Genomic DNA, 20,670 nt, shown 5'->3' with positions numbered 1-20,670 from the left:
GGAGCTGTGTAAGGAGCTGGATAGAATGGAAGCTCTGAAGGTGATTTAAAGAATTGAGGAACCTACAGAATGGGTCAACTCAATGGTCTGTGTGAAGAAAATTAATGGTGCTTTGCACATCTGCATGGATCCAAAAGACCTCAACAAGTGCATAGTGAGGGAACACTTTCAAATTCCTAAGCGGGAAGAAATTCATAGTGAAATGGCAGGATCGCAGTAATTCACCAAATTAGATGCCTCACATGGATTCTGGCAATTAAAATTGGATGAAGAAAGTACTAAATTATGTACTTTCAACACGCCATTTGGAAGGCACAGCTACTAGTGTCTTCCATTTGGAATAAGCTCAGCTCCAGAAATATTCCACAGGGCAATGGAAAATGTCTTTGAGGGACTGGAAGGAGTCAGAGTGTACAAAAATATGGACTCAAGCTCAACAAAGAAAAGTACCAGTTTCAGAAGAAGGAAGTGACCTTCCTTGGTGATAAGGAACAAGTAATAGGTTTATTCCTTGGTGATAGACTGACACCAGATGGGACCAAAATCAAGGCGGTGAGTGATATGCCTAGGCCAACTGAAAGAAAAATGATTCAGAGAGCATTAGGCATGTTAAATTATATGGGCAAATTTGTACCCAGCTGTCAGCTGAGACAGATGCTCTTAGAGAGTTGCTGCAAACAAAAAGTGAATGGTCCTGGCAGCAAGAACATGAGAAAGAATGGGAACATTTAAAGCAAATTTTAACAACAAAGCCTGTATTGGCTTTCTTTGACCCTAACAGAAAGACTAGAATATCAACAGATGCCTCAAAGAATGGGCTTGGAGCAGTTTTATTACAGGAACATGATGGACACTGGAAACCTGTAGCTTATGCAGCCAGATCCATAACAGAAACAGAACAAAGATATGCCCAGATAGAAAAAGAGTGTTTGGGTCTCATATTTGGCTGTGAAAAAATTTCACTCATGTGTATTTGGACTCCCACAAATAGAAATAGAAACTGATCACAAACCCTTAATTAATATTAGGAAGAAAAGCCCAATTGAAATGTGACCTAGGATCCAAAGAATGATGATAAGGTTACAGAAATATGATTTCACACTGATGTACAAACCAGGGAAGTTCCTAATAGTAGCCGACCCATTGTCTAAAACACATGTAACTGAACCAGCAACCAGAGAAGACCTAAATGAGACTGAGGTAACAGCTCATGTTTGTGCTGTGACAGATGCGATACCTGTGTCAACTACACTGAAACAAAATATAGTAGTTGAGACGCAGAAAGATCCACAGTTGCAAAAAGTGATTTGGAACATGCACAATGAATGGCAAGAGCAAGTATGTCCACAGTTTTATGCATTTAGAGAGAGTCTGTTGGTTGTAAATGGAATGTTACTAAACAAGAACAGGATAGTGATTCTAACAGTCCTGTAGGAATAACTCCTACAGAGTTCATCAAGGGCATCTAGGCATCGAGAAGACAAGAAGATTGGACAGAGAAACCGTCTATTGGCCTGGGCTGAACAAAGATATCACCAATATGATACAGAACTGTAGTGTTTGCATACAAAACCAACGCAAGCAGCAGAATGAACCTCTGCAGTCCAGCGAAGTACCAGAAAATCCTTGGGATAAGGTAGGGACTGATTTGTTCCATTACAATGGCAAAGATTATCTGCTAGTAATTGACTATTATTCAAACTATCCTGGGATAGCAGCATTGAGTAGTACAACTACCAGTACTGTAATAATGCATATGAAGTATTTTTTTGCTAGACATGGCATACCTAAAGTAGTAGTGTCAGATAACGGACCTCAATATGCTAGTCTAGAGTTCAAACGTTTTGCCTCTAACTATGAGTTTGGGAATGTTACAGTGAGCCCCCACTACCCACAAGCAAATGGGAAGGCAGAGAAGGGCGTACAGCTGATCAAGAGCATGCTGAGAAAAGCAGCTGAGAGTGGTGAGGATCCATACCTTGCATTACTGGCTTACCAGGAAGCACCATTGGTGTGTGGATGTTCACCATTTGAGCTGCTCATGAGTCACACCTTGAGGACACGAGTTCCCAGAGTTCAGAGACCACAACGAAACTCAGCAGTTCGCAAACGGATGAATCTTCTGAAAGACTCACAGTGGGTATACTTTGATCGATCTGCTAGAGCCTTGCCCTACCTACACCCTGGTGACCAGGTGAGAGTTTATGATACACTGTAGGAGCAGTGGACACGGAAAGCAACAGTGCTACAAGAAGTGGACCCACGCTCGTATGCAGTGGAAACTGAGGATGACAAGATTTTAAGATGTAACCGACGAGACTTGCTGAAAACATTAGGTCCTGTAACACAGGATGAGACAGAGGACAGCACGACACCGACACCGTAAAAAGGGGAGGAAGAGGATGCTGAGCCGACTGTTCCAGTAGAGCAGTGGTTCTCAAACTTTTTGGACCAAGTACCACCCCTAATCCAACCAAAGCATCCAAGTACCACCTACAAGTCATCTTCTCATAGGAACCCCAGAAATTCTCAAGGACCAACATGAGCGCGCGTGCACACACACTCACACATACATATAATAAATATTATACTAATAAACTTTATTTGATATAGCGCCTTTAAAGGTGGCTTCTCAAAGTGTTTTACAGAAAAAAAAAACATTAACAACAACTAATAAAAAAGCACCATTTCAGTGAGAGGGGTGAGCCTGTTTAGTTGAGCAAAGCAGATGTGAATTAATTTTTCGAGCCTTGATACAATTCACAACAGAGTCTAACAGATATTAAATCGTCAGGCATTTTCTTGATGGCAAAGGTCTCGCGGTGGATGTTGTAATGCGTACATTAATTTCTGGAGCAACCTCTCTAATTCGTGCAACTACACCGTTATGTCGGCTTGTCATTGCTCTAGCACCGTCTGTACAAACTCAGACCCATTTTATCCAGTCGAGGCCATTCTCTTCGATAAATTCATTCAGAAGCTGAAATATGTGCTCTCCTGTAGTTCCTGTTGGTAGCGGTTTACAGAACAGAAAGTCCTCATGGGACATGCCCTCAAACTCGTATCTAACGTAAACGAGCAAATTGGCCAAATCGACTACAGACTCATCTAATTGCAGTGAAAAACATCTGCTCATCTTAACGCGATCTATCAGTGTACTTTTGATATAATCCTTCATTTCAATAAATCTATGAATGACTGTATCTTTCAGGGGGGGCAGCAGGTCGAGCTGTTTAGCAGCTTTTTCTCTACACATAATACGTGTCAGCTCTTTTGCCAAGGTAAATAAGGTTCTTCAAAAAAAGTGTAGCTTACCTGCTTTAGCAATACGCAAGCTTGCATTTTTCCGCGTTTCCGTTTTTATTTCCGTATTTATTTAAAGTTTTTATTTCATGCGCATGGGAGCGAAACACAGAGAAGCTCGGTGTATTTTTCTCAAATTAGAACAGTTCTTAAATATTTTTCTGTTATCAAGCTTTCGTGTGCTCACAAGATTACCTGCGTTCGTAGCACGTATTTCTATGCATTCCTGTGTTTACAACGTTGGCATTGTTCCAAAATCACGCACATTCTTCTTTCTCCCTATTTGCTGGAGATACAGTAGCTTTTTTTAAATACAATTGGTCACTTGCATCCGTAGCACGCATTCCTATAGAGTGGTATAGAATTACAGAGTATCTCTTGTGTACACTGAAGTATTAGCGCGCACTGTATCGTAGTACGTAGGCTGCGTATTCGACACGTATTAAAATACAAAATATGAAAACCCGTCCCGACTTTTCAGCGCACACGACACAGTTCCAGGGTAATTTGGCGTACCACTTGGCGGCACTCCACGTACCACTGCCGGTACGCGTACCACAGTTTGAGAACCACTGCAGTAGAGCAACAACAGAAGGACGGCTCAGGCAGTAGGGAAATGCCAATGCTCAGGAGATCATCAAGGACTATTAAACGTCCACAAAGACAGAATTTATAGCCTGAGTAAAGAACTGTACTGTATATAGAGAGTATAAAGTTGTTTAATTGAACTGAATGTTGTTGTGTTTTTTTAAAAATGTAAGGTATCATTATAGGTAGTATGATCCTTATGGGTTGCAGTACTGCACAGATGATGCAGTACATAAATATGTAAATAGCATATATATATAGAGTAATAGATTGAGGGGCAGTTGGTTAGACATTTACAGAGTTAGTGTTGTAAGAGTTATAGAGCACTGTGTTAATAAAGTGTACGTTCATCATTAAGAAGCTGTGTGATTAATGACCACCGTTAAGAACACAAATAGAGAACAACTAGTGACTTGAATGACTTACAGCAGTATACAGTTGCATACTCTAAGTTGTATTGGAACTGATACTGTACAAGTCTGCACTACATAAATGTTTTGACTTTAAGGAAACCACACTTTTGCCACAACAACACTGTAATTACAACATTTTTTTTGGTTTTTGGTTTAGTATTGTTTAGTATACTTTATTTTTTACACAAAATAATTACGACAGACTGGCATCTGTCCATGGTTTACCCCACCTTGTGCCAGTTGCTTGCGGGATTAGGCTCCAAATACCCTGCGACCCTGTACTGGATAAAGTGCTTATAAAATGGATGGTTTGGTGAGACATTCCAATTCAAATACAATATGGAAGACAAAATCATTGTAAGTGATGGTTTTGAGATTAAGGAACATGAAAAAAAAACACATATATTAAGACTTTATTCTTTTTCTTATCTTGAATAAAATGTTTCCTATAGGTCAGGGGTTGCTGTGTAAGACATTGGAAATTATTGGGCATCCCTCCTCACTTTTTTCTGTTACTTCCATGTATTATTTTTTCAATAAGTCAGTCAAAAAATAAAATAAGACTGATTTCCCAGTCTAGTGCCAAGCACTAAAATATGCGAGAAGTTTTTAACATTATACACAATGCTGATTTTGACTTGCTTTAATTCACCAGTGTCTTCTAGAATATAATAAGAATTAATAATAAACTTTTATTTTATATAACACCTTTAAAAGTGGCTTTTCAAAGCACAGTACATTAACAAAGTAAGAAAATAAAGAAAAAAACACACAATGAGAGATGTGACGTGCAGATGCATGCAGCCTACGTATGCTGACGCAACTACCGACCTGAACTAATTATAAAAAAATGTCAACATAGTATACATATTATATTATTACAGAAAGAGTCTTTATTTGTTAATAAGGGAATCAAACCTGGGACCTTTTAGGTTGCAGACAAGCTGAACAAAATACAGACTATACGTGTTTCATTTTCTATTACAACAATAATGACAGTAAAATGCAACGTCAAAAGGTTTCCAAAATAACCACAAGTGAACAAGTTAAAGAATGTTAACTTGCAGATAACAATGCAGATGTTTACGAAGAAATTGGAATATGCTACAATTACCAGCTACTGTATAGAATTATTATATTTATATCCATAAATTAATATTGTTAATGATGTTTAACAACTTATTTTTATTTTCAGCTATCAGAATTACCCTTTAGTTACATAATTCCATATTAATATTCATATAAAGTGGATTTAAATAAGCACATTAGGGAAACAAAATTAAATAAAGCCATCATTCACTAACATCTAAAATGCCACAAGTGCCACCTTTTGATCATCTTTGGCCAGTGAATCACACAGCTGAATTACACAACAGTATGCCGCAACATATTCTAACACAGCAATGAGTTTTACTGTGCGTTCTGACTGGCTGCATCTTTATAAGCCTCAGCCAGTGGAGGTCATGAGCACCTTCTCCTCCTCTGTCCTGTTTTGTTTCACACAGCCAGGACAGTAGAGGTAAAATGGAACATATTGTTTGGCACTGAAGAGGATGGTGGACACAACCAAAGTACTGGGAGCAGTTTCCCCTCTCTTCAGTATGGCAGGAAGAGGTGCACCAAGATACAAGACAAACCTGATTAAGGTTGTTGAGGTACTATTAAATAGTTACTGTATTTACATTACATAAATATCTACTGCATTAAATGTAATTTATTGCACTTTGCATTAAGCAAGCTGAAGTAATGCTTATAGTATAGAACTGTGATTCTTTAATATTGTACATTCATCCCTTGCTATACGCACAGTTGGTTCCAAAATTTCTGCTTATAGGAGAAAAGTCAACTAAATTCCCATTAAATACACATTCATTCCCTGTACTTTTAACTGAACAAAACCATTTGAGTTCAAGGATTTTTTTCATGTATTTGAATTTTGAATAGTCTGGCACCATAAATTGCTAAGCTATATATTACAACAAGTAGAATTTAACAACAGTTCTTTTTTTATGCAGGCTGCTATGTTTAAATGCAGTATGCAAGAGTTATATGGAAAACATTTGCACGATCCCTATAGTACACACAAACAATATAATGTATACAATATACTGACATTAACTAATCAAAAGTTCTTACTGAACAAAAATGATTTATTACGGTAGTTAAGAAATCTTGTGCAGTCAAAGATCTGTAACTGTAATATTGGAAAAAAGGTATGTATATGAAGCGATCATTTTAATGAGTGCTCATTTAATGAGGAATGAGTGTACTTTAAATGTGTTTGTAGTCTTTTAAAGTATTCCATTCTTTACCGATAACAGTTCTAATCAGTAAATAAATTCAAGACACTAAAAACGTACACATTATGGAACATATGCCTGTTATGTGTTAATAATTGATAAGAACTGATTTATTGTTTTGCACATTCCTGGACAGCCAAGGTCTCTCAAATGGAGGTGTACAGTAATTCTTGTATCCTATTGTACATTCAGATTTAGCAACATGAATGGAACAATGGCCTAGGTTTATGGTCTAAGGCTGACTTACTGCTTGACTCTCTGACCTTGTTTACACCTTATAAAGCAACAAACTGTTGTTGACCAATCATAAAAAATGTATGATTTTTCAGGTGGAAATGCTGTTTCTTTGTAGAAATAAAAGATTGTTCTGTTTGAAAAAGCGAGTGAGACAAGGTTAACCAGTTAACTTTATCTGTCCTCCTTTCTTTAATGCAATAAAGAAAACACAATTTGATTAACCAGAACCATGTGTGGAGTCTAACATACACAACACCCCAAAACACAATTTTTATGAAAGAATTGCAAAAATAAAGTTTCCCTTTCCATTCTAGGACACTGGATAATCGATGATCTACTGTATTTAAAACACAGATGTGTCATGGTTGACATCCCTCCTCTAGAGGGCGCTCCACTACTCTTGTCATTAGTTCCATGTGATTATTTGTATGTTCTCCCGGTCTGCCTTGTTTGTCTTTCCCTATATAACCCTAGCGCCTCCAGGGCTCAGCAATGGACTGCGGATGTCTAGAGGCCCGCTTACTACCTACTACTGCCTAAGGGCATAGGCCTCATCCCCGACTTCCCTGATCTCTGAGCCCGGGGCCTGAAGGACGTACCCCCGTGATTCAATGTTCCTGTTTGTGTTCCCCCTTCCCAGGGATTTTAGCCTTATCCTTGTCTCTGGATGGATCTCCCAGTATAGGAGTTTTGGACTGTGCCCTTACCTTCATGTGGACCTATTTCTGGAGAATAGAAAAATGATTTTCCATATAAGTTATTCCTATTGGAATTGATTGATTTGCACCCCATTTGTTATTGAGTTATTAACCTACAGTACAGAGAAATAATCAAATAGATTAACCTGTTGTTAATGTCCAGATTCCTGGAGGTTTTCTTACGATGTCTTTCATCCTCACTGCCACTCACCATCCCCTTGATCCAGATTTCATCTACATTCACTGCAAAATTATAAATCCTATAAATCATTGTTGTCTATAAAGACACAAGAAACCAGAATGGTACTTGTTACGCCACGCCCCTGGAGGACTCGTCATTCCACCTCTCATTCCAGCACAGATCTCAATTAGCCCATTTGCCCCAGCCTATTTAATGCTGCTTCATACTCTCAGTATTAGGGTTTCTCCTGGCTAGAACTACTCCAATGCTTGTTAAATACTTACTACTTGGTTTTTGGCTTCCTGACCCTGGTTTGTTCTCCGACTATGTCTCCTGGTTTTGGTTTTGGTACTTTAGTTCTTGTTCTGGTTTTGACTCTCTGCTTCCTCACGGCTTACGGTTCCGCTTCTGGTTTTTGTACTTTTGCGCTGGCTTGTTTATCTTCGGCTTTCGGACCTCAGATTGCTCTATTGACTACGCCTTTGGAGATCGCCCTGGTTTTCTGCATAGGGTCCTCAGTACTATTTCCTAACAGTACAAGTCAATAGTGCATCAGTACACTAAGCAATCAGTGGGGAGGAGAACAGAGTGATGGAGCCAATTCATAGATGGGTATTATTAGGAGGCCATGATTGGTAAAGGCCAATGGAAAATTTGGCCAGGACGCCAGAGTAACACCCCTATTCTTTTTGAGAAACACCCTGGGATTTTTTTGAGCACACAGAGTCAGGACCTCGGTTTTACTTTTCATCTGAAGGATGGCTCCTTTTTACACTATTGTGTTCCTGTCACTATACTGGGGCATTAGGACCCACATAGGCAATGAAAGCACAATTACAAAACACAGATGACAAAAACTTGCCATCTCTTGAGTGGCTCCATTATGTCTAGAGAGCTAAACAGGTTTGAGATCTCCCAGGTCAGGATTAATTTTTTATTGTGTTTTCTGCATCTACCTGTTTATCATTGATCTATTAATTGGATGTCTGTCACTAAATTACTTATAACTGGAACATGGGATGGCCTAAAAGGTCATCCAAAAATTGGTGCTCAAAGAAATGACACTCTAAAATCTGCATCTTTTTAGTCTTCAATAAAGAAGTCTACTGTATGTGACAATCTGCTTCAATTCTTATTCTTCAAAATCAACACTAAACATGAATTAGATAACACAAGTAAAACCAATGTAGTAATACTGTACCTTTAAACCTGTTTGCTTTGACTGTTTTATTCTTGATTTATCTGTCATAATTTGTGTGTACTGGTACTTCCATCATGTTATTTTAATGGGTGAGACTGTATAGTCAGCGTGCTTGTCACTAGACAATGCCAGTATAGTGTCTGAAAGCTGTATTTTGCAAAGATAAAGATTTGTTGTAAGTGTCATATTATAACATTCCTCTAATAAAACTAACATCTATAATAATATTAAAATCATAAAATAAGTCTCAGACAATAAAGTGATATGTATTATGGTATAACTGGCAGTTTTACATTGGCATGTAGAATTCAAACTAATAACACCTTGAATATCACAGTGGGGCTATACTGAAATAGTTATTAAAAAAACTGCAGTCCTGACTCTGTGGTCATTAAAAATCCCAGGGCGTTTCTCGAAAAGTGTAGGGGTGTTATCTCGCTGTCCTGGCCAAATTTCCTATAGCCCTTAACCAATCATGGCCTTCTATTAATCCCCCTCTATGAATTGGCTTCATCACTTCTCCCCACTGAGAGCTTTTGTGTGGTGAGCGTTCTGGTGCACTATGGCTGCACATTGGTGTTGGGGAGTCCCCATTACCTATAAAGCGCTTTGAGCGGAGTGTCCAAAAAAGTGTTATATAAGTGTAAGGATTATTAGTAGTAGTAGTAAAACACATGACTCTCGACAATCAGGACAAGCAGGAGGAGGAAGAGAACACCCAAACTCTCAACATAGAGTAACCAAGGCTTACAGTATATAAGTTTTTTTTTCTGGCCTGACCTCCAAGACTTGAGTCGTGGGTGGAAATATCTGAGTGACCACTGGAGGCGTAGGCACACATAAATAACTGGGGAAACCTTGAGCAACCAAATGGATGCATATTGCCAGTTCACATGGCGCACTCTCCCTCATTCACTTCTCCTTTTCCTTTACTCTCTATCCCACTGTTCCAGGTTCAGTTTTAGCATGCTCAGCACTCCCACATATGCAATGTCGCCTCTGACTGTGAGGTAACTGATGACTAGGCAAACGGTATGTCTCTCAATTTGTGATGATTGCAGTCACAAAAAGAAATAAAAAACACATCACTCCACTCCCAATGAATATACTGCACATTTTTATAACTCAAATAAACATATATACCCTCAGCATGCTCTACTCCCACTCTTATCATTTCGTGATAAAAGCAAAACAGAATGTAGTCATGTAACATGAATCATAGGGCTGTAATATATAATAAAAAGCATTTTTAGTAGGAATTTTGTATAGAATATATGCCTAATAAAACGTATTGTAACGCTTACGGCCGTCAGGTACTGTGTAAGAGCCGGCGTACCAGAGCAGGTGACGTCACCGCCCTTCCCTATGATAGCAGGACTACAGCTACTGGGCTGGAGAGAGATCTCTCTTTAGCTCACGGGGTTGGGTCGCTGCAGAGAGACGCGGAAGTCCCGGGTTCGAGCCACCTATACTTTGGGCCGACCTGATGCGGCAAGGGCGCCCGCCTGAGCCCCCGTTGCGTTACATTGGTGTCAGAAGTGGGATGGGATAGCCCTTCGCCGGGGACGGCGATTTAAGCGGGGGAGAGTGTAACGCTTACGGCCGTCAGGTACTGTGTAAGAGCCGGCGTACCAGAGCAGGTGACGTCACCGCCCTTCCCTATGATAGCAGGACTACAGCTACTGGGCTGGAGAGAGATCTCTCTTTAGCTCACGGGGTTGGGTCGCTGCAGAGAGACGCGGAAGTCCCGGGTTCGAGCCACCTATACTTTGGGCCGACCTGATGCGGCAAGGGCGCCCGCCTGAGCCCCCGTTGCGTTACATTTCTGGTCGGCCCAAAGTATAGGTGGCTCGAACCCGGGACTTCCGCGTCTCTCTGCAGCGACCCAACCCCGTGAGCTAAAGAGAGATCTCTATCCAGCCCAGTAGCTGTAGTCCTGCTATCATAGGGAAGGGCGGTGACGTCACCTGCTCTGGTACGCCGGCTCTTACACAGTACCTGACGGCCGTAAGCGTTACACTCTCCCCCGCTTAAATCGCCGTCCCCGGCGAAGGGCTATCCCACCCCGCTTCTGACACCAATGTAACGCAACGGGGGCTCAGGCGGGCGCCCTTGCCGCATCAGGTCGGCCCCACACTGTCCGGGGCTCGAACCCGGGACTTCCGCGTCTCTCTGCAGCGACCCAGCACCGTGAGCTAAAGAGAGATCTCTCTCCAGCCCAGTAGCTGTAGTCCTGCTATCATAGGGAAGGGCGGTGACGTCACCTGCTCTGGTACGCCGGCTCTTACACAGTACCTGACGGCCGTAAGCGTTACAGTATTTTAGTATGTGAGTCATAAATAAAGGTCTTTACATTCTGTACAGTACTGTGCTATAGTACTCGTAACCCTTTTAGTATATTTACAGATTACCATCATTTTACCATTTCAGAACAAGCCTGCTGTATGTGCCTTAAACAGTTATCCTAACGATTTCTTATTCCGTGAGTGCACATTTTACCGAAGCGCTCTAGACAATGCACCAGCTTCATGTAATTACGGTAATTTCAGTTCTACAGAATGAGTCGACCTATTATCGACTCATTTTGTAAAACTGAATAAATAATGAATCATGAATTACATCCTTATGTATTTCCCCGTAAAAATAAATTAAACAAAATGTAACTTTTTGTTTCACGAATAGGTTGCATACGTAAAACAGGAAATACGACAAACACTTTGGATTTACAGTCAGGCTGTCCAATGAACAGCCTTCCATGTTGACGCTTTTTATACTGCGTCTCAGGAAGGTAGAGGTCCTTACGTCTGTTTGTCGCATAAAGTGGAGTAGGGCGAATTGGGGGTCAGATTTTGAAGACTTGGAGGAATAAAGTCATGGCTTTTCGAGTGTTCCGTCTGTTTATGCCATCGAGTGCAGGCTCTCTAAGAGTAGGAATCAGAGTGCAAACGGTAAAACGATCCACACGTGGGAAAAAAAAATTCTCCCGGTTATGTCTAAATATTTGTTTCTTTAAGTGTTACCTACAAAGGCATGAGAATAGCGGTATTTTTTACATTAAGAGTCGTTGGTGTTTGGAAGAAGCTGTTAAACCATGTATGACGCTAGTTTCTTTTAAGAACCGCTGGATGAGATTCTGGGTTCAGTTAGCTTCGTAACATCAACACAGACTAAATTGGCTAAATGACCTATCATTTGTAACCTTTCTTATGCTCTTAAGGACTTTGTAATTGTTAGCTGCTGTATTTTTTATTTAGTTTGCGGCTTGTAAGATTTATAAGATCGCTGCAGGTTAAAATTTAAACTTGAATGTAGTACAGTACTTGACTTACATTACTTTTATCTGCGGTTTATTTACATTAATAAGCAGGTCATTATTATGACAGTTTAGAAAGATCCGACCAATTAAATATCCATCAATCAAACATCAATAATATTGATGTACTTCACATAGACCTCAAAATAATAAATTGCATTTACAGAGCGCAAATATAGTCATTATTATAACAACACAGTCATTATTGGACCACAGCCACAGAACAGAGAAGGGACAGTATAGGAAGACCCACTTCATCCAACTTGTAAAACACTAAAGTGTAGCAAAAATATGTATGTATTAGCACCGCTTACTGAAATCCATTGAAAATGGGAAGAATCAGCGTAAATTTTCATTGATGCGTTCATGTTAAACCTCACGAGAGTGTAAGGAAATATAAACGAAATGCCCATGAAATCTTTCTCAGAATGTGGCAGCCCTTTGCTTTACATGTTCAGTTAAGGCTCATCTCGCAGCTGTGCACTTAAGGTGAGGGACCTATTGAGATCAGATCATCAGATTAATAATCTTTAGATTTTTTTTATTTAAAAGTATAATTAGTACTAAATACAGCATGAGGAGTCATGATCATGATAAGCAAAATTTTCAGCAACAAGCTACCTAAGTGTAATAATAATGTTTAATAATTTATGTAAACAATTGTGAATGTTTATAGAGATAAATTATATTGTGTATAAGTTATATATTCTTTAGAATACAGTAAGTTCTAACATTAAATCCACATTCTTTATAAGATGGTACATCAATGTAATATATAAAACCTCTAGTATTATAACATTTAGTCTATCAAATGTCATTTTTATACATTGCTCAGCGAACATGTCCAATAGCACAGCTGTAGATAAATGTAATTTGTAAAACTTTCAGTTATTATAACGTTTAGCCTATTGAATGTAATTTGTATGCATAACCCAGTGAAAATGTCCAATATCACAGTTGTAGCTAAATTTTTGTCTGGTTGTTCTTGATGTTCTGATCCTTAAGTTGGAAAATTTTCTATTAAAAAAAACATTCAATCTTCAATGATAATCAACAGTTTTATATATGATTGCATATCTTTTATATTAAACTTGCTTTCGTTAATCATGTTAAAGGTGAAATTTGGAAATGACAATGTTGAGAGAATGTTGGAGTTGTCTGATCCACTGTTACTTTGAGTCTTGTTCATGTGTATGGAAAAAGCTTATCCATTGGTCTTTGAATCTTGATTGATAGTGCCTTAATACAAACCATGTTTTCTTATCAGCAGGATGTCAGATTTTTACACCATATCAGCTTTCTGAAAATGTGACATTATTCTTTCTTCGACATAGAGCATTTTAATTTGGAACTCAGACTACCAGCCAGATGGGTGTTGCTAAGGAAATGGTTAACCATTTTCAAATTATTAACATGATACATTATTATCAATACAATCAACCTAAACCAACATTACTTTTAAGAGTTTAGGACTAGATTTTAAAATGTGTGGACTAGTACCCTGACTAACATTGTAATTTAATGGTTTTACTGGAGAGTGGAGACAAACGTATGGACCAAATAAATACTCTTTATGACTTTTTTCAGCAATAGAGGGTATATGCTAAACTGATATAATTTCCATATTTTGTTAAGGTGAATGTGTTCATAGAACAGATATGCTGCAAAATGGTGACATGCATTTTCCTTAGATTCCACTGTTGATTAACATGCAGGTATAGAAATTATATCAATTCAGTAAGGTTGTCAGTCAAATTTCCTCACTTTAACATCTTGGTCTATACATGCCTTTGCTGATGCTTAGTTGTTAAAACTGGTACCACTTTCACCTTGTCAACATCTTACCAAATAAATATGAAATAATGCTTACTTGTAATAACAGCTGGAGACATTGGACTCTGATCTAATCCTTTCACTTCTTTTTCACTTGAAAGAGAACTTCAAGTCCCAATTTCTGATTATTAAATCTCAGTAACAAAATAAATTCATTGACAGTATAGAAAAATTATAAACGTTGAATTAAGCACAGAAACGTGAACTTCGTGAAAGTACTGTATGGTCGCCATTGGTGTCGCAAATCCCTGGTCTTGACATACTTTGGGAGATAATTTGGTGGTTTTACAGTTACTGTGTACATTTTACTTTTATTGTAGTTTGAAATGCACTCATCAATGCTGATTCTTCCTAATATAAAAATAGCATTGCAGTTCCCCTTTAACGGAAAGAGTTAAAGGAACAAAAAGCTCTGAATTCAGGAATAAAATGATTTGCTATGTAGGAAAGACTGCATAGCAAATATAATTCTTTGTATGTTCTGGACTGTGAGTAACCCTTCTTAGTGCATTTCTCACTGTACTGATTGTATTGTATTATTATTATTGTATCATTTGTTACACTGTTTTGTGTTGACTGTGTTAAGCTGCTGTTGCACTGCAATTTCCCTCACGGGATCAATAAAGTATCTATCTAATTATTTGTTAAGCTTTAGTTAGAGTAATCTCTATGATTGTATTAATGGGATCCTTTTTTCAGGCGAGCATTCACACTGGTCCTCCAAGAAAGCTACAGTATGGCTGGTGGGCCTATGTACTTGGTGAAAGAACCACTCCAAGGTTCAAGGACAATAGCAAGATCATTACTGTAGATGGAAACCTAGCTTCTGGGAAGGGTGTGTTTGCTCAGAAACTGGCAGACAAACTAGGTAACTTATTTTTTTCCATATAGTGATGTATGTACCTATCATATCATTTTGGGGTTTTTAATTTGTCACTTATGAATAATCCAATTAAGAGTTTTTCTTCAGTTTAACGTGCATGATGGCATATTACAAAAATGTGTTCAGTCAATTCTGCGGTTCTTCCGTTGTGATGGTAGGAAGTTTTAGGCATATGTTTTAGGCAAAAATGAGGAAGTATAGGTACACTCTTTCAACAAACCCGCCTTCGAGCCATTTGTCTTTTAATGCATTATAGCTAGCACGTGTACACTAGTGTTAACAGGCCCACACTAGAGGTTCAGGGGATGTGCATCCCTTATTGACAGCATTTCAAGCCTCAAAACTTCTGAGAGGCTTCACTGGTTGAGCCATTTGGGAAGTTGTAGGCTATTTTTAACAGCAAATGTTGATGTTAACATTGTCAGCTTTATGCTTCTGAAACAAAGCTCCTCCAAACTTGCAGCTTTGTTAATCGGTGTTAGCTTAGTTTTAAAAGGCTATATTACAATTATTGCTGCATAACCACTACAGCTGTTGGACATCTTCATCAAACAAATAGTGTGGAAGGCCAATATAATCATTGACTGTCATGACCACCTCTTGCACAGTTAATTTGAACTCTTACCATTTGGGCATTGGTTTAGACTACCTAGATTCAAGTGCAATAGAACTAAGTTATCCTTTATTCCTGTTGGTATTAACCTGCTTACGTTTGACAATTGTACATTTTATGTTATCTGTTAATTGAGTTATGTAGTGTTAAATGTATTGTTATGTTTTTTAACCTGACCACAAAACAAATTTCCCATTTGGGACAATAAAGTAAGAAGTAAAAAACAAATGTTAAGAATTTTAATCATCACTGTAAATGAAGGAATATTGGACCTGTAGCCCCTTTAAAATATTTCATACATTTATTTTTAGGCATGCTCTACTTACCTGAGCCTGATGTCCATTACTGGGATAAGAAGATGGGTGATAAAGAGCTTTTGGATACCTGTTTCAATGGGAACTGCAGTCTAGACATGTTCTATAAAGACCCAAAAAGCGCCGATGGAAATTCTTATCGTCTACAGTACTGGATGTACCATATTCGATTCCTACAATACTCCGATGCCATTGAGCACTTGCTTACAACTGGTAAAACCAAAATGAGCTAGGCTGGCAGTGGCCCCTTCTAAATCTGCATGTTTTGATCTGTTGAATGTTTTGTGTAATGTTTTTTTTTATCATTGGTAGGGCAAGGTGTTGTTCTGGAGCGTTCTCCCTACAGTGACATGGTATTCCTTGAGTCAATGTTCAAACAAGGATACATCAGGAAGCAGTGTGAGTGATATGTTTGATGATTATTATATTTATTAAAATGAGGAATTTAATTTGAAGTTAGAAGGTATTATAATTGTGTGACATAGCCGTACATGAGAGATAAAGGGATAAGGATTTTAACTGATATTGAAAGCTGGTCTCTGCTAACATCTCTTTTCACAATTACCATTATAGTAAGCCCCCCTCCAACTCAACCATGCCTCGGTGGAGGAAACTAATAGCTTATGGGCAAACTGGGAATTGGGGAATAAGGTTGAGCAACACCCTAAATATAGTGGTTCAGGTGGGTAGCTGCGTCAGCATGCGTAGGCTGCAAAGGAACAAGTAATAGGTTTATTCCATGCTGAAAAAAAGAAGAAGGAGAACACAACGTTTCGGCCATGGAGCCTTCTTCAGGTGACACCTGAAGAAGGCTCCATGGCCGAAACGTTGTGTTCTCCTTCTTCTTTTTTTCAGCATGGAATAAACCTATTACTTGTTCCTTTGCACCCTAAATATAGTCTTGGCACTATAAACCATACATTTTTCCACATTATACAGTGTGGTGAAAAAGTAGACCCCTTCTAATTCTATGGATTAACATATTTGGACATATTTGATCTTCATCGAGTCCAAATAGTAGATAAAACTAATCTCATTTGACATATAACATACAAAAATGATGCTTTGTCATTATTGGCTCACTGTCTTTGTGTGAAGTTACAGATGCCCCAGCTTGCAGCCTATCTACTGTAAAACTGTAATTTTATCCGATCTTCATTACATTCTTATTATTTTGCTCTCAGCTTCATGATTTGTTGATACTTCATGATTAGGAGACATAGTGAAGGCATGAAACACGATTGTAGAAAAACATACAGCACAGCAAGAACAGTTTGAACAGTATGAACCAAAATGGAAGCGAATGTGTAGACAGAGATGCTGGGGGCATCACAATGCTGCCTGGGAATGGTGTTCAGAGAGAACAGATATGCATTTCTAAATTTTGTGAAGCCATTTCAGGGATCAACTATGTTGTATTGAAACTTTGGTGCTGGGGAATTTTTGGTCAATTTTTTAATGCATTTTTTTATGTTATGCTGCGGGAGTTTACTGTAGATTATTTTTTTCATCACATTAACCCTGGTCTTAATTAAAAATAGAAATAAAAAAACCTTTATGAACAAACATTTTTAAAACCAAACTAATCTAAACAGCCGTTTATATCTTTGCACCTCTTCTTAAGAAGTTCTTACTTTGTAATTTATGAATTTTAAATGTGCCTATTCTTGATTGCTAATTGCAAAAGTAGATGCTCATCTACAGTATATGTGAATAATGTTCTTTACTAATCCTTGTAGGTGTGGAGCACTATAATGAGATCAAGGGCATCAGCATCTGTGAATTCCTGCCCCCTCACCTGGTTATTTATATTGATGTCTCTCCTGAAGAGGTGCAGAAAAAGCTCAAACAGTCAGGCAAGGTCGGAAAGAGATAAGCTTTCAGTTTTTAACTTTTCTCTTTTGCTGTTAAACATATTAACAATTAAAACAATTAAATTTCCCTGCTACACCTTATGTTTAATGTAGTTTAAAAAACATAAAATCACATACAATTCACATAAAAATGTAATTGTTTAATACTCTTAATTAGAATTGAGACTATTATCTCATCCTAAGGTCTTGTTTTTTTACCTGCCCATTGAACAATTTTATGGGTTGAAGAACCTGAAGCATTTGGGCTGTTCTTAAGAGTTTACATTTTGTTAGGTTTAGTGTACTCTACAATCAACATGTCTCAGCATTTCTGAGAATACTTTCAGCTATTGCTAGTTCTGGGGCCTGTTAAGCTCTCTAGTTTTTTTCTGAGGTACTAAATTTAAAGAAACTGGACAAAGCGACAATTGTTTGGCATTAAATCCATCTAATTAATTGTATGGCACTGATTCATTATTCATCTCCTATCCTCAAACCACTGTTTGTTGTTGGGTTAACATAAAGCCTTTTTTTGTAGATATCAGGCAGTCCCAATTCAGTGTGTTATCATCTGTACTTCTTGCTATAAGTGCCTTCTCTGGCTTGTAGTATAGAGCTGCCAATTCCTGTTTTAAGTGTGTGCTTTTATGCTGTTACCGAAATATGCAGTCTAAGTATTTCCAGTGAAGTACGTTTCATTCCATAAGGCATATAAAGGAGAATGGTAACTTTTCTGTCATTCCATGGGAAAATACGTAGCGGAAGCAGAAAAGCTATGACTCTAGTATTGCCAAAAAGTACAATTTTTCTATATAAAATTTAATTAATTCTATGCTTGTGCAAAATATAGTCAAACACTGCAAGATTTAATGTGTTAGCTTTTAAACCTGGCTGAAAGAATTCTGTCTGTATAAAAAAACAAGTGGAAACTATTTTGTGACTATATAAGTCAATAACCACAAGAACTGAAAGTGTAAAGTTCAAGATTTGTTTTAAATGTATGTAACATGTAAAGTCTATAAATTGTTACAATTTGGTACTTTGCTTTTGTAAACAATTCCCTTATGCAGAGCATTTAGGGAAGTGTTTTACATGCTGCATTGTCAGGAGCATGAGTATCTTTTTAGAAGAAAAACGTACAGCCTAAAAATTCAAACATTCTAGCAGAATCAGTTCTTAAGTTTGTGAAACCTTTGTGTTTAAACTAGACTGTATGGATAGTAATGTCAGGCAGAGGAAATTTAATAATTGATGAAGTTAAAAATGTATATTGTGTATATATATAGTTGGTGATTCCAGATATAAAATAAACAAAATATCCTTACTGTAGTTAAACAATAGGCATATCTAGCACTATCACAAATATACTGATGGGAAAAAAGAAACGCAACATTTTCTGGGATGAGAATACTATAGTTATAGCTTAGGTACTTTCACAAAACGTTGTCAATTTGTTTGTGAGGCATTGCAACTTACCAATCACATGAAAGCTTGTTAGGTGCACTTTTACCCAACGAAGTCCAGGTGGAACAATGCCCGATCACGTCACCTTTTAAAAAGGCCTTAATTCAAAGCTTAGGTCACTGCAAGAAAAAGACCACACAGTTATGCGTGCATTGCATAATGCCTCGAATGTCACCAGAAGCAAGGGAGAGGTCGATTGGTATGCTGCAGGCAGGCATGTCATGTGCCGGTGTTGCCAGATACTATGGAGTAAGCCGCTTCACTTGGTGCTGGAGGACTGAAATATAGGTTAGGTGTTTTTTCAGGAAAAGGTCTATTGAGATGAGGCAAATGTATTCAATCATTTCTTTTAAGGTATGTTTTTCATCATTATATAGTTGACACTTTGGTAGTCTTAAATTGATGGTTGTATGGGAAAGTATTCTTAAAGAATAATATTTTTACAGAGAAAAAATACTGTACAAAAATAAATTCACACCCCACAGAGAATAGATTTACAATGCAAATTTAAATCTGTTATTAGCTTAAAGTTAATATTGTGATCGCCTATCCAGGAACAGATGAAGACTGTCTTCATTGAAAGTATGTTACAATGTAAATTCCTTTCATGTGTCAATGTGAAAAGAGAAAGGAGACTTCCCTGTAAGAAATTTATGATTATGAAATGGGTATGGGTATACCATATTTTCTGTGACCTTGTGAGTCATTTTACTGGATACCAAATCAAAGACGAACACTTGTTGTCTGTCAACACCTCAGGAAGTTACTTCTCTTTAAATGTGGAAAAGTATTATTTGAGATTATTATTAATTTTCTGTCTCTTTTGCCAGTAAATTAAAGAGCTTGGGTTGTCACTTGTCTGTTGAATTTTATAGGTTTATAAATGGAGAACTGGAATATACATAGTTTGAATCTTTAGTATTTTATCTTAAAACATGCTCATACCAGTTAAATTTAATGTACTTTTCATACAGATTTTTATAAATATAATTTGATTAAGTAACAAATGTGCTGAGATTCTTTCTAACCCTGCCACTTGTAGTTGAAAGCCAGATTTTAAAATGCACCATTGACCATTCATTTTGCATCTTTCATTTATCTGAGGTATTTATTTATCAGTTGGTAAATCTTTTGAGAGAGCATTGAATGTAATGGAATATTTTTCTTACAGAAAGAGTTATAAGTAATAATGACAAATTGTTATTATTTCATTATATGTAGGGCGACATGCTGTAGCTTCAGTTCTGTGAGGCTTTGCTACACTAAGACAGTGTGTTTCAGTATTTTGGGCCATTGAGAATCCTATGCTACATTCTACTAAATGTACATTTGATAAACTTTTTTAATTAATACAGTCATGTCTGCTGTAACACGTTTCTATAGAACAATTAATAAAGTGATTGTTTTATTAGGGAACACTTTTTTATAACATGGGTGCGTGTTGGCTATAACATGACTCAGGCATATTGGAAGTAG

General features: G+C 37.7%; 1 protein-coding gene across 1 annotated transcript in view; it reads left to right on the top strand.

Annotated features, from left to right (window-relative positions):
- Positions 1–11,669: 11,669 nt before the first annotated feature.
- The window catches only part of ndufa10 (NADH:ubiquinone oxidoreductase subunit A10), a 38,290-nt gene continuing 29,289 nt past the window's right edge, over positions 11,670–20,670 (top strand). Inside the window, exons 1-5 of the mRNA XM_088931280.1 lie at positions 11,670–11,869; positions 14,767–14,935; positions 15,875–16,090; positions 16,190–16,276; positions 17,617–17,738. Of these exons, the coding sequence (XP_088787406.1) occupies positions 11,795–11,869; positions 14,767–14,935; positions 15,875–16,090; positions 16,190–16,276; positions 17,617–17,738 (669 nt within the window). The 5' untranslated portion in view covers positions 11,670–11,794. The remainder of the gene's footprint in view (positions 11,870–14,766; positions 14,936–15,874; positions 16,091–16,189; positions 16,277–17,616; positions 17,739–20,670) is intronic.

The sequence above is a fragment of the Atractosteus spatula genome, chromosome 13, assembly GCF_055471065.1.
Source record: "Atractosteus spatula isolate fAtrSpa1 chromosome 13, fAtrSpa1.hap1, whole genome shotgun sequence".
Lineage (NCBI taxonomy): Eukaryota > Metazoa > Chordata > Actinopteri > Semionotiformes > Lepisosteidae > Atractosteus > Atractosteus spatula.
Note: the sequence above shows the minus strand (reverse complement) of the source record. Positions and strands in the feature narration are given on the sequence as shown.